We start from the raw sequence: 14,468 nt of genomic DNA on the forward strand, positions 1-14,468 counted from the left end.
AGACTGAGCAGGATAAGCTTGCAGAGCTCATTCCTCAGAGCACTGTGAGGAGGATCTTCTTACATTAGCTTTGCCTCAGGCGCGTGCAGATAACAACAAAGCTCCAACCTGGCAGGAGAGGCGGCGTTACAGCCCTGCATCACAGCTGGCAATGTTTATCCAATCAAACTAGATTCCATGCTTATCATTGCAGTTCTGAATAATATCTATATTCTACTCTGCCTGAAGCACACAGATCTTTTTTATAATCATCAATGGGAACACCTTCTCTGGATCTGAATTAGATTCAGAAGTTGAATCAAGTTTATTGGACATATGTGCATACATGTGAGAGGCCCAACACACGTGGAGCCAAAGCAACAACACACAGCTCTAATATACAGACATGTGCAGGAGTCCACACACACACACACACACACACACACACACACAATCATACAGGAAATACATGAATACAGGTGGGTCCTGGACTTGGCTGGTTTGATTGTGTTCATGCCACTTTGTTTACATTCAGCTGTCACTCAATTCAGTTGCAACATTTGTGCTCAGTGCATGAAGCTGTGCGTCTCTGCTGTCTCCTCCAGCAGCAGGAGCACATAGTGGCTGCTGGAGGCCATTTTGATGAACAGTGCAGAGATCATGGGTCGCTCTGCATCGCTCTGCATCGCTCTGGATCGCTCTGCATCAAGTCTGTCAGCTCTGTCAGCTCAGGTTTCTTGCACAGTGACAACAATACTAACGGTAGATTGAGGTCAGGAAGAAGCCGGAGACTCAAAATACTCATAGTCACTCCTGACAAAAGTGCAGTTTGTTCTCAATTAGAAGTAAGAGGCTGAGATCAAATCATTGTGCTGCTTGTTTTGTCTCAAGTGGAGTCTGACTAAACTAGGAAAATAACAAACTACGAAGAAAAGTGGAGTTAGGATGCAGGAGATGTGGTTGCAGATTTCTGTAACCTCTAATTCTAATTAATAACAGCGGCAGATTCTTCTTCTATCTGCATGCTAATGGTTTATTTGTGAAGAGCCGCCGTCTCTCTGGGAAGCTTCAGGGCCGCTTGTGAAGCAGCAGTGGGACAGACGTTGCTCTCGCCCCCGTCCTCGTCCTCGTCCTCGTCACCACTTCATGGCCGATTCAATTAGCGGGAGAAGCATGGGAGATGGAGCCATAATGGAACTGATGAGATGCACAAGGACAGGTGACACTAATCAGAGTGGCGTCCCATTGTCTCTGTGTGGGCTTCATTAAGGGAAGAAGGATCAGCTTCTTTTCTCTTTCACTGAGCCTGATCACACACACACACACGCACGCACACACACACACACACACACACACACACACACACACACACACACACACACACACACACACACACACACACACACACACCATCCATCCATCCATCCATCCATCCATCCATCATCCATCTCTCTCTCTCTCTCTCTCTCTCTCTCTTAGATAAAGTTAAGGTATCCACTTGTGCCCAGGTCCCCCTTGGTCCCGTCCCCTGGCCTGGGGGGCGAGCCCTGATGGAGACTGAGTGCAGATCCCTGCAGACGTGGTCTCGGTCTCACGATGTCCCTGCTTTGTCCTGTCCGCTTCAAAGTCTCTGGCCTGGACGGTGAAAGAACTCTGCTTGGCTCGCCGGTAACGAGCGCTGAGGTAACTCGCCAAACACCTGAGAACACATGACAGAGTGGAAAGACAGACAGAGTTGGATTGAGTCGTCCCAGTTAGACACGCACACACACACACACACACACACACACACACACACTGCCTGAAACACCTAAAAGTGACTTCGTTTCCAAATTGCATAAAAACATCCAAAAATACAAAAAACACAATATTTCCCAGTTTGATGATTTCTCTAAGACTTGTGTTGATTCCATTTGAAGGCCACTCCAGAATCTATCTGCACTAACTATCTGCAGCACATCTGAACAATGAATCTGAGTGATACACATCTGAACACGTGAGACTGCAGTGTAACGACAGTGAAGTGGATTCCTCCTGTCTCACAGCCTGCGGGGCCTCGGCTCTGCAGTCAGACGTGTGCTAGCAAAGAAACAAATGCTCCTCCAGAAGAGTGATTGAATACATATCCACAGTCTAGATAGTAATTGGCTGCTGAGGCAAATCAATGATTCAGATCAGAATTGAGGCATTTTCCTTGTTTACTACATCTATCATTTGTTCTTATCGAGTGTGATCGGGGCCATTCTCCCTCCCTTAATGCAGCTCTGATGGGACAAAGAAAAGCTCAATTCTAAGAGAATTGGAAAACACATTTCTTGTGCTTCATGGTAACTAAACTGTCAACAGATAAGAGAGTCCATGGTATCAGCTGCTGGCTCCTTCATCTTACTATTGTCTCTGTGTATTTCCCTCTCTAACAGCTTGTAAGTGTGGCTGAGTTCTATGCTGGGATGTCACAGAGTTAGATACACAAACACAAATAAGCATGTGACAGAATCTTCACCAGCTCCTGATGCTTTGGGCCCAAACTAGCCTGAACTCTTCCCATTGGTTCCTTGCTGTTGCGTGCTTGCGATGGGGAAGTTTGGTGAAAAAAAGCACATTTATCCCCTCGTGTACACTTCAGCAAAAGGGCGATGAGCTCCTCGTCCTCAGGCAGCTCTGCCAACCGCTGTAGACAGTGTGAGGTGAGAGAGCAGTGCAGGCCACTTTGTATCATGTCAGTGTGAGCGCTTGGACGCCATCTCCACAGTGTCCCCTGTCACCAATCACATCCTCTTAAACCACCCAGGGAGCACCACTCCCCCCTCATGTACACACACACACACACACACACACACACACACACACACTCCCTTATCTGTCAATGCTGCTTAAATAATGTAATTAATGACTTAATTAACATTTCCATAATCTATTTTAATAAATCTAACACGGCATAATGAGAGTTTCTAACCTCCAGGCAGTGGCATATAAGAATTCACAGTGCAGAGCAGCCGGCTCAGGCCACAGTGTGTGTGTGTGTGTGTGTGTGGAAGGAGAGGGCACATGTTCTGTGACAGCGTTTTCAAGAGGAGTTCAAGTTGAACAAATGTCCAATAACAGAGCGGCATCACGAGCTGGAGTTCAGAGCAGGAAAGATCAAAGTGCTCTTTCTTTATGACAATGAACTACACTTGATGTGGATGGAAAATGACAACCATTACAGTTTAAGAGAAGTCTGTCAGCAGCTCTGAGGAAGAACAAATCACACAGTGCTGAGCTCTAAACCAACATCACTCAATGTGGCTCCTTTATTGTAAGATCCTGTGAGTCTGGAGCCGCTGCTCGCTCTGTTCTCGCCCTGCTTCTATTTTCTGATGATACAATGTCTATAGAAGAAGAAAATGACTGACTTACTTTCCTTTTATACGACAGGAAAGAGCAGAAATGGACAGAATCTCCCGTAGGTGCTAAAGAAACAGACAGGAACAGAGATTGGAGGTTCCAGATTCAAGAACCACATGTGTGTGACACTCTGTCCACACTTCCTCTCTCTGACTTTATTCAGACCTTCAAAGGAATTCCTGCCATTTGCCAATCCAAATAAAATTTTAGACGAAAATAATTGACAGCACACAGAAGTGTTCCAGGCATTTCAAGTGACAGAACATAATGCAGACAGTGTTTGTGAGCTGGAGCCACAGACCGCTGGGCTCTGGGCTGCATGTTACATTAAGACTCAGAATAAATGAACAAATAAGCACACAGGCTGAGCCAAACACGTTAAAAGCTCACTCTGAATGGAGAGGAATGCTTCAATTTCTCTTTCTCAAAGTTCCCTTTCAGACACACGGCCATGTGCTGTGCTAGGCAGCAAGAGGCAACGGGTTGCTCCTTACAAGGACTCACGCCCTCAGGGGTAAAGACTGACTAAGATGCACCCTGACAGCGGGCAGCAGGAGGCTGGCACATGCCAGGCAGCACAAAGCACCATGGGGTCTGGAACTTCAAGGTCCAGCCAGCCTAATAAGAGCACAGCACCCACCAACCTACTTATTGTAGCAGTGAGAGGTGACGGAAACATCAGAGCAGACAGTGAGGCGCCACATGGCCGGAGACAGACAGGACAGATTCTGCATGTCCATTAACAAAATCTTCACATTTGATCTTTAGGTGAGGTGTGAGCACGACAACATTTGTTATTCTCCTTCAACAATGGACAAACACCTGCAGTCAGGATCTGCTGGGAATGTTGCTCGCTGCTCTGAAGCTGCTGAATGTTGTAAACAAACCAATTTCCTGTCATAAAATTGCAGCTCATTACTAGTGTGCTTAAACAACATAATGATGCAGAAGCACATTACCAGCACGGCCGTATTATTAATTACCAGATTACTAGCCACATTCCTCGCAAAAGCAGTTAATGGGAACAAGTTACGAGCGTTGTTGAGTTAATTACAAACAGCCTGTGTTGTTTTAGTTAAGACTGAGAGTGGAGGAAACGCAAAGTTTTAATTTTCCTGCTGACACTGAAGTCTGCTGTGATGAGGAGGTTGCATTAATCCCACCAACATCATGTTTTAGAATGAATTACTTTGAATTAATTTGGACTGGGAGCTTGTTAAATCCCAGTTTGCAGCTGATTGAGGTCAGCTAACTGAGCACCGACGGAGCCTGATCACAAATTCATTCCTAACTTCATAACAACTGCCACTTCACCATTAAATCCGCTCAATTACAGATTCAGAGAACCAACCAGTGTAATGGAATTATATTTCCTGGTACATGTTACTTTTGAATCAGCGGACAGAATGTTTACGCCAAGAATCTAATGCATTATTTACAAGTTAGATGTTAATAAAAACAGACTGTTCATTTACTAATGCTTTACAGTACCGCAGGCACTGATCCAATTAGCAACATCAAAATGGGAAGGAAGACTAAGTGAAAACAAGCAAGGTGGGTGGGCAGGGAGATGTGGAGGTCAGGCAGCAACATGTTTTCACAGAAACTAGTTTGGATAACACAGATGCTCACCGCTTCTTTTTTTGGAACTCCTATAAAAAAAATGTAATGGTACTTGAGAATAGAGTTTGCATTTGGCACAAAGAGGTCAAAACAAATCTAAGAGCCGAACGCAATCAGAATGGAACCGCAGCAGCGTCATCATTAGCACGGTCATCATTATTCTAACTGTGTACCGAATGTTGTTGAAGGTTCAGACCAAGGACACAGACGCTTAATGAATACTGTGCAGCATAAAACAGTACTTACTTGATCAGAAGGATCTCTGTTAGGAGACCAAAAGAGGCAGCTGCCACTTTAAAGGACCTGGGAGGAGGAGGGTTGTTGAAGGCTGTCATCATGCAGTGAACAACATACGGCACCAGTCCCACCAATACAGACACGGTGATCAGCACCAGCCACGTCTGCCACTGGAAGCTCACTGACAGCCACGGAGAGTTCCTCTGCAGCTGGTACTGAGGGAGAGACACAAGCAGGCAGCCATGACGCCTCGCAGGCCTCCAGAGCTCAGGATCACATCCTCTGAGAGTAAACTGAGGCCAGGGCTTTAGGAGACACTTTGCAATAGTTTATGACATTCAGAGGAGTGCGCCTGACCCTCGTTTTCTTTTCTTTTTGAGTATCTACTACTTTCTGTTTAGCGAAGCCTCTCAGAGCCGCTCCATGTGAAGCTGTAAGGTTACTAGGATACACATAACTTCACTGTTCCCTTACAAAGTTACATCAGACCTGGGATGTCTGCATTTCTCTCAGTGATCACTATCTTAGAGAGAACGTCCAGGTTCCTTCTCAGATCAGTTTGCAGATTGCACATAGTGAAGTAAAGTGATAGAAGTGCACTCGTGTGTTTTCTGCACTGTAAACATGACAAAGGTTTCAAAATAGAGCAAATAAGAATGAAAATGAAAATAAGAATATGGAAATGTGAAAGATATGTGTCCTTTCAACCAGGCTTACACTTAGGGGACTCTGTGAAAATGATTCTACAAGATTGAGTTTAATCCGATTCAATTTAAACCATAGTGGAGATTTAGGTTAAACTACCATTGAATTTCAATAAGAAATTCAATAAAGTAAATGTAGGATGAAATGATCAGACAGTGTACAGATCAGAGTTAAGATCAGTGTACAGATCAGTGTATAGATCAGTGTATAGATCAGTGTACAGATCAGTGTATAGATCAGAGTTTAGATCAGAGTTTAGATCAGTCTGAAACACCATAACATTCTGAAGTGGACAGACAGGCTCTTGTGTCTGACTCATAGCAATAACATGTTGAAATGTGTTTTTGTAAGATCTTAACCAACTGTGAAATGACTCTCCACAGCGAACAAACCTTCTGTGGACAGATTACAGGCCCTGGGTCCCACATGCAGGAGTTCTTTTGGGTGGCCCGCCCAAATCTCCCCACCCACAAAGATTTCTTTGGATTTTCTAATTATTTCCTCCTTTGAATGGTTTGTTTGGAAACGCAGCTCGGGCTGAGACGTCTCTCACCATGAGGCGTTCAAGTGCACGGGAGAAAAATGACTTCCCTAAATCACAAACTAACCTCTGAATGTGACAAAGCTCTAAATTATGAGGTTTGCCAAGATTAGACATAAAATGGGATTGGTGATATAATTGTGACAGTTGTGACTCTTCAAGGCTCCGGGCCCTCAGGAGGAAACACAGCTAAGACCTGAATCAGAGTAGAAGAGGAGTGAAGCTCTGGGTGGTGACCTGCACAGAACTCTGTCATCATGGAAAATCAGACACCGGGGACAAATCAGGGCTGAAATCCGTCTTTAAATGATCTAATACTTTAATTATCTTAGTAAATACTCTCTGTGCTCAGAGTTCATGCTAGAATATTGTGGATGACGAGACGATGCAGAGTAAACAGCACTCTATTAGAAACTCTGTTTAAAAGAAGCAACACACACTCACACCTGTTCAACATCCCAAGCTTTATACCCCAGACTTGTCACAACAACTTGGCACACACACACACACGCACACACACACACACACGCACACACACACACACACAGAGGGAACATTAGAGTACACATGTATGCGGTGGTCTCTTGTACATTGGAACAAGCCTGCAGACAAACACAGCCTTAAATCACGGCCAAATATTGTCTCGCTCTGGAGACAAACCAAACCACTCCAACAGCGTTTGATTAGTGTCTGGAATTCATCTGCAAATGCACACTTGCCTTGTCCTCTTTCATGGCTGCTATTCATTAATTAGATTCTTTGTGCAACTGAGCTATCCACAATGTTTAAGGTTACATCAGGCCCCAGTAAGTGGCTGCCTGATAACAGAATGCATCCATCTTCATTACTCAGGCCTTTCTGTCGAGGCTTGCTCCTCCACAAGGAAGCTCTGTCAGTAGGTTAGAGGCAACTGATACATTTCACTGCATTCAGATCCTGAACTTTTGCCTCCTTTGATTTGAGTCGCTCAGATGAATCCTCTGCATCTGTGGCTTCTGCTCATACAGAGTTTAACTTTCTCATCTGTGGTGTTTTGTCCTGCTTAAGGTGGAAACTTGTCACATCCAAATAACAACAAATAGATTCATAAATCCTTATGGCGCTGCTGTAGGCATTGCCAAGTATTATCTGATGAACATTAAAGCCAAGTCATTTGTAATGTGAGACTTATTTTTGAGGAAGGAACATCCCATCCTGTCCAAATGGATCCATCTGGAAGGATCCATAAAGCCAACGCTGCCACGCAAGGCCAGGATAAAAGAAGTGCTTACATAAATATGATCTACCAAAGGAAAACATCCAAGATATATGAACCTATATCACAGCTGCAGAGTTACTAAGTCTGATTAGTTTATGGAGGAGAATCCCTCTAGCTTCATTCAGATCATCCTACCTCACATTATTGAACAGGAAACTCTATTCTGGTCTGGTCATGTAGATTTTCAGAACATTAGTGTGTTTGGTTTCATGATGCAAAGCTGCTCTCCTGTGTTTCAATGAACAAAGGCTGAGAGAAAAAAAACCCTTTGTTTCACAGTTGTGGCTAAAGAGCAGATATATTCAGATAAATGTCCTCATCAACCAAACACAGAAGGAAATTAATAAAGGAACACTGAAGTCCCAAGGTAACAACAGACTCCATGTGTTGTGAAACAGTGAAGGATTTCTTTTGTTCTTTAGGAATGAAACCTGACAACACAGAGAATACGAGGGATTTCATTGGCTGGTCAGTCGTTAAGGTTTAGGCAACTGTAAGAAACTCAACATGTTTAGATGAGGATCCTGAGACGGCACTTTGAATCCAGGCTGTTAGTGTAACGTCCGTCACTGAGCCCTCGGCCTTCACTCATATTAACAGTGATAGTAACTCTCACATCTCTCTGTCCCTATGTGAGTCTGTCTGGATTGCAGGGAGCCTGAACACACAGAGAAGTCTGGTAGCTCAGAGGAACAGGGAGACACAAGGCTCCATTTATTCCTGGAATGAGATAGAAAAATATATAAAGAAATGTATCACAAAATGTGGTTTGGTCCCACAGACGTACCTGCCTGCCTCCTCGTGATGAAGAGCACCGCCTTACCACAAACACAAGCTCTGCTCCCAAACTACCAAATCATATCTCAGAATTTAAACAACACACAGTAAACCAAGCACCAGGCTGCACACAAGCAGTCAACACACACAATACATTAAGAACTGCTTAAAAATCACAGTGTGTTAATTACATCCTCGTGTTTTATGACTCTGACCTTTAAGCACCGCACCGATCAATCAATACAGGAGGGAGGCAGCCTATTGGGAATATTTAGATCCACAGATTCTGAAAGTAGGGCACTATTTATCCAAACACAATCATTATTAATGAGTGGACAGTCAACCCAAATACATGTTCTGCATATTTTCCACATTACCCCGTCTCCCTCCCCCGCACCGGAGTAACACACTGTCCACTCTTCATCAATTAGGACACCACATTGCGTTGGTACTGTAGGGGATAAAGGGACGATTACATCATTACACACATAAAGAGCAGGGACATATGGGACTGACCGTCTGTTTACATCCGTGCAGCCAAACAACAGGAAGCTTGCACAGATTTGATCCTGTTCACTCTGGAAAATGTAAGAATGTAGGATTTTCAATTTGATGCCAAAATAACAAAGCCTAAAGTAAACTTCCCTCACCTCATAGCTAAACCTGTGTGTAGCATCACTCTGCAGCTGTGCTTAGCATCCAGGCTCTTTAGCACATTAGCTTTAAGTCTCAGGAGCTATCAAAGTGCATGAGGCTGCACATAGGAAGCTTCTCTCTCTCTGCATGCAGGAACACACACATGTAGACTTCATGTAGTTGTGTAGCAGGTAATCACAGTTATCCCCCGTCTGTGAGGCTGGAGGCAGGAGCATCGCACACGATCACAGGTTGGTTTGGAGCTAAAGTGTGCTACTGTGGTCCAGAGGAAGAAGAAGAAGAAGAAGAAGAAGGCCACAACACCAGGAGCTCCCTGAGTTAGAACACAGATAGGGAACTGAACTCTAAGTCTACATGTAGCCGGAGGAGGAGACATTAGTGGGATGTTATAGATGTGAGCACCGGCCCCTTGTGGCTATGATGCTGTGTTAATACAGCAGATCTGCCTTCAGCCAAACATGTGACATACATGACAGCTGCTGCTACAATATAAATCACACACACCTTTCTATGGGAGGAATACTGTGTGTGTGTGTGTGTGTGTGTGTGCCTGCTGCTGTAGTAATCTGAATGTTATTACTTTATTTCTTTCAAATAGCTCAATGCTAAGTCACATTGGTGTATGGACAGAGTGAGGTTAGATCTTTCAGGTGCAGCACAAATGGAGTGTGTAACATGGCAGAGCCCTGAGGTCTCCTGTGTACACGCTGCCTGTTTGCTAACAACAGGAATGAAGTTCTGCCCGACAAGACCCAGGCTAGAAAGTCTATTAACTCATTGAGATTAAAAGCCTGATGCCTCCTCTCCCACCAAGCCCCCCCTCCTCCTCCCCCTCCTCCTCCTCCCCCCCGGCCCAGCAACACACCTCTAAAGGAGAAAGGTGATTGATGAGAGCCATCAGGCAGCTTGGAATCTCTCCTCTCATTAGACTCCTTATGCATCCAAGCTGTTTCCACACACACACACACACACACACACACACACACACACACTGGGCGAGCGAGCGGGGCAGCAGGGGGACGGGAGAGAGCCGGTGTCCGTCCACAGACTTTGCAGAAGATAAGTACTCGCACTAAAATATTTACCTCCTGCATTAATCTTTGGGAAATTAATTTGCCTCATTATACTTTATAAGAGGAAAACACACACACACACACACACACTTTTTGATAGAGCTGTGTGGCTTCTTACTCTTCATGCTAAGCAACTCCCTCTCTCTCCTCCCCCTCTCTCCCTCCCTCGCTCCCTCCCTCTCTCTCTCCCCTCTCACTCATGGGACTGCAGGCAGATTAGCGTCCCTGAGGGAGCGCTGTTTGGACAGTCAGGGTGGATCCTATCATCGACCACTGAGGCTCTCTTGAGGAGGGTTAGTGGGAGTCTTAATAAGGAAGGGGAAAGCGTTACATATGCATAACCCTAATGCAGACATGCTCAATCACATTAATGCAAGTGCAGCACATTATTACTAATTGCCGATGGATAGCAGCATCACAGTAATGTCCTGCTAATTGCATCGATGGAAGCCAAGTGGGGTCCGGACTCTGCTCAGATAAATAACTCCTGCTACCTAAGAGAATACATGTGAACTTTTAATAAGGTCTCAACACCTTCTTCACTTTGGCTCTTACACATTGTCTGCATCAGAAAGTTACATTGGTGAGAAATTGAACCTGAAAAATTACAAAATATGAATTAGAACAATGGGATGAGGTGAAAGAAGAAGTAATTGAAAAATTGTTTAACTTGTGATATTACAATCTTGTGTGTGCGTGTGTGAGAATGTGTGTGCGTGCGTAAACTGCCACATGACAGTACAGTGTGGGTGTGTGCGTCTGGGTGTGTGTTAAGAGGAAGTGCGGTGTGGGAGGACAGTGTGAGAGGATATGCGTGTGCGTGCGTGTCTGTATGTGTGTGTGTGTGTGTGTGTGTGTGTATGGGGGAAGACAGAGGATGCATTGTGTGAAAGAGTTTGTGTGTCAGTGAGACGAAGAGGATGAGAAAGAGAGAGAATTAGAGTTTGTCTGTGAAGGGTGGGGTTTTGGTCATCTGCCATCGGATAAGATATCCTGACAAGGCAATCAGAGAGAAACAAATTCTACAGCCATGCAGGTTCAACTCTCTCGTTCTTCACCGTGATGAGCTTTTGAAAAATGGAGTATAGATGGAATTGGTTTTGTATGAGAGGCTTCAGATCTGTCTCTTGTCAGGATTATTGCCACCTGTCTTCATTGGCTGCAAAGGTCTGTTAATTAATCTGCCTCTCCTTTTTTCTGTGGCCAGACAGGATTGTCTCCGGGGCGAGCCGCTCTCCTCCTCCCACCGCAGCACTGGTTGGTTATATGTACGATTCAGTGTAAATGCACACACAGCAAGAGCACAGCGTCAAACTAACCAATAAGGGAAGGAAGTACTAAGACTTCTGAGCGATCAAGCTGTGCTCATACCAATGTTCTCTTCTTGTAATATTGTCTCTGGATGATCTCTTATTCTGTCATCTTTCTCTTATCTTAAGAGCCGATGGTTCAAATGCATCAGTCGGTCCTCGGGGCTTTTATTTGGCCTAATTGTTTTATCTCTAATACTTCTCTGCTCCTGTGTGCTGTAACTACACTGAGACACCAACATACACAGGGAATAATGCCAAAACAATCTGCACCAACTCAGGAGTCTTTGCTGAAAAGAGAACGACGGGCAAAGGACAGAAATATCATGAGGCTCTGCAGAGTGGAGGGAGACGTCACCTCCAATAACCTGAGCACCACGCAGAGGTGACGTGGGGTCGGATGCTTTGGTTGATATTCTAACTGAGTCAAATGAATCAGTGTCTCACCCCGTGGGTACATAGTTAGGGCCTAGTTCTAGGAACAACCTGCAGTGCTTCCTTCCTCAGCAAGCTAACCTCCGTCAGTCTGGGGTTCGTGATTCAACGATCATCCACTCAGGCTTCCTCACATAGACAGGGAAGGCAGCCGACTCAAACCTATAGATGGATGTACCTGTGCCTAAACCACATCTGAAGCTGTTTATCTCAGTGTTGTTGAATGATATAAATGTACAGTGTCATTCTTCTATGAAACCAAAATAACCGATAACAATGGATCACTTCTGATTGCAGAGGAAAGAGTGAGTGTAAAAACAAGGACCTGGCTTGCTCGATGTCATCAGAGCTGCCAGGTGTAATGAAGAGTGGTTATTGAAGCGTTGGCTCACAGCACAGTCACTTGAACACTTTATCACTGCACTGCTGAATCAAGAATATCAATCACATACACACATTCATTAGGATAACCTACTTTTTGGGGTTTGCTGATATTGCTCTGTGATCTATTTTGAGTGATTCTGTGAGTCGGAGCAAAAACAAGCCAAAGATGACGAAGTGCTTTGAAGTTGCGTCTCAACAAAGACGGAAACACGACCGGCATGAAGCAGATCCCATCATCTGCACCAGTCATTCAAAAGCAGAACATCATTAAGTAGTCATGCCTGACTCATCCTTACTTCCTGAAGTTGAAGGAGAAAAGCAACTCAAACTACGGAGACTACACCAAACACACACATGGATGAAAACAAACCAGTGTGTGAACACGACATTTGATCCACTGCACCGCTGTAGTAACCAGGCTCTATGCTATTGATTGTTAAGGTGGTTGGTAATTGCTTCAAATGTGCATGCGTGGCTAAAGAAAACTCAACTAAGCTAAACAATCTGTTAGCCTTGATTGCAGTCGGTCAAAGCCCTTTTTTGTGGAGTCATCATCATCCCAGTTACACAAGGACCTAAGTTTTGCATAGCAGACTGGAGGAGGTTGGTTGAGCTCAGCAGAATGTCCCGTCTCCTTTTGCTAGATGACTAAGATGTGGACAGTTTGATTCAGTTGGGATAAACTCTATCTGAGGCAAAGCACCAGATTAGCCTGAATTGCAAATTGAGAAACATTTTTATTAAACTCTCATTCCTCAACTCTGGTTTGCAGCTAAAAAGTTTGTACCTGTAAACTTCCTGAGCAAGGAGTCAAGGTACAGGAGCAGATTAAACCCTCGTTATATTTGTTGTTTCGTTCACATATTTGAGGAAAGTGTGTGTGCAGTAAGAAGTGGAATTTGGATTGACTGGGTAGAATCACACTGGGAGCTACACAGACCAGGGGGGCACAAAAGGCCTTAACACAGCAGGAAGTGGTTCTACCTAAGACCAAACAGAATGTAAAGGGGGAAATGGACATCCCCTATAGGAAGCACCAGTCTTTATGGCAGAATTGCTACACTGGATGTGTGTAGAGTAATACAGTATAACACAGGACCTCCATGCCACACATGCAAACCATCAGCTGTGCTCCTGTAGAAGTGTAACAGGAAGGCATGGCATGTAGATGGATTGAGTGGGTCAGGATAATGGAGGAGCAAAGGCAAGCTAACCCTCAGCTCACTGGACTGTTCCTTCTGTTGCACAAGGCCCCGATCCCATCCCACAGGAACTTGCCACTGGCTTCAGCCCTGCAACATGTCAGATTGATCAAGTGTTAGCAGGGATTGTCTGCTGCTGAGTGTCTGCACCTGTGCATTCCACTAAGTGTTGAGATCCCAGCAATTCTTAAAGTGAAGTTTGAACTTGGCCTGCTCGGTGCGGCTCAGACAGAGCCAGACTTGCCTGGATGAAAGCAGCTTGTATTGTACACAGTCTCCTGTCACTCTCCGCTGTTCCGTTGGAATGTAAACCACCGGTGTCACAGCAGTGCAATAATCTGGAGCTGCACGCTTTTTTAGGAGGAGCAGCAGAGTGGTCTTATGCCAAGTTACAACATGCAGATGATCCAACAGAATAATGGAGAGTAATGGGACTGGAGTGCATACATTTCTTTTTCTTATCGCAAGTCTGAACAAAGACAATCATCACATTTATTAACAACAAAGCAGATAATGTTCATTACAGATTCCCCCAGAGTACGGGCCACTAAACTCTTAATCAACAGCACTTTTACATATGTTTGATTAAAATAAAAATGAGCTGTTGTTCCTCCAAGGACATTTTTCTCTGTGAAGAACACTTTTTCATTTAGAAGCCTCTTCTCTCTGCAGCTCCGTCCTGCTGCCGCCCACAGGTATAATCAAGCAGAAAATTAATAATCATCCTGCACAACCACAATAAATCATTATGCTTTGGACAATTAATAACAGAGGAGAAGCTTAGGTTCTCTGATTACATAGTATCAAGATTTCCATTTCACAATGGAGCCTCAGAACACGGTGCACATTAGTGACGTGGAGCCGCTGCCTGAGGTTGAAGGCTGAGCTGTCTGTGTTTCC

The 14,468-nt window shown here is 44.6% G+C and overlaps 1 protein-coding gene across 1 annotated transcript in view; it reads right to left on the minus strand.

The window, feature by feature from the left end:
* Nucleotides 1-279: 279 nt before the first annotated feature.
* Nucleotides 280-14,468, minus strand: part of LOC143007171 (uncharacterized) — a 51,248-nt gene continuing 37,059 nt past the window's right edge. Inside the window, exons 4-5 of the mRNA XM_076158553.1 lie at nucleotides 5,236-5,441; nucleotides 280-1,678 (exon numbers count right to left, since the gene is read on the minus strand). Of these exons, the coding sequence (XP_076014668.1) occupies nucleotides 1,465-1,678; nucleotides 5,236-5,441 (420 nt within the window). The 3' untranslated portion in view covers nucleotides 280-1,464. The remainder of the gene's footprint in view (nucleotides 1,679-5,235; nucleotides 5,442-14,468) is intronic.

This window comes from Genypterus blacodes, unplaced genomic scaffold (assembly GCF_046128005.1).
Source record: "Genypterus blacodes isolate CSIRO-AG114 ecotype Tasmania unplaced genomic scaffold, CSIRO-AGI_Gbla_v1 ptg000009l_1, whole genome shotgun sequence".
In the NCBI taxonomy this organism is placed as follows: Eukaryota; Metazoa; Chordata; class Actinopteri; order Ophidiiformes; family Ophidiidae; genus Genypterus; species Genypterus blacodes.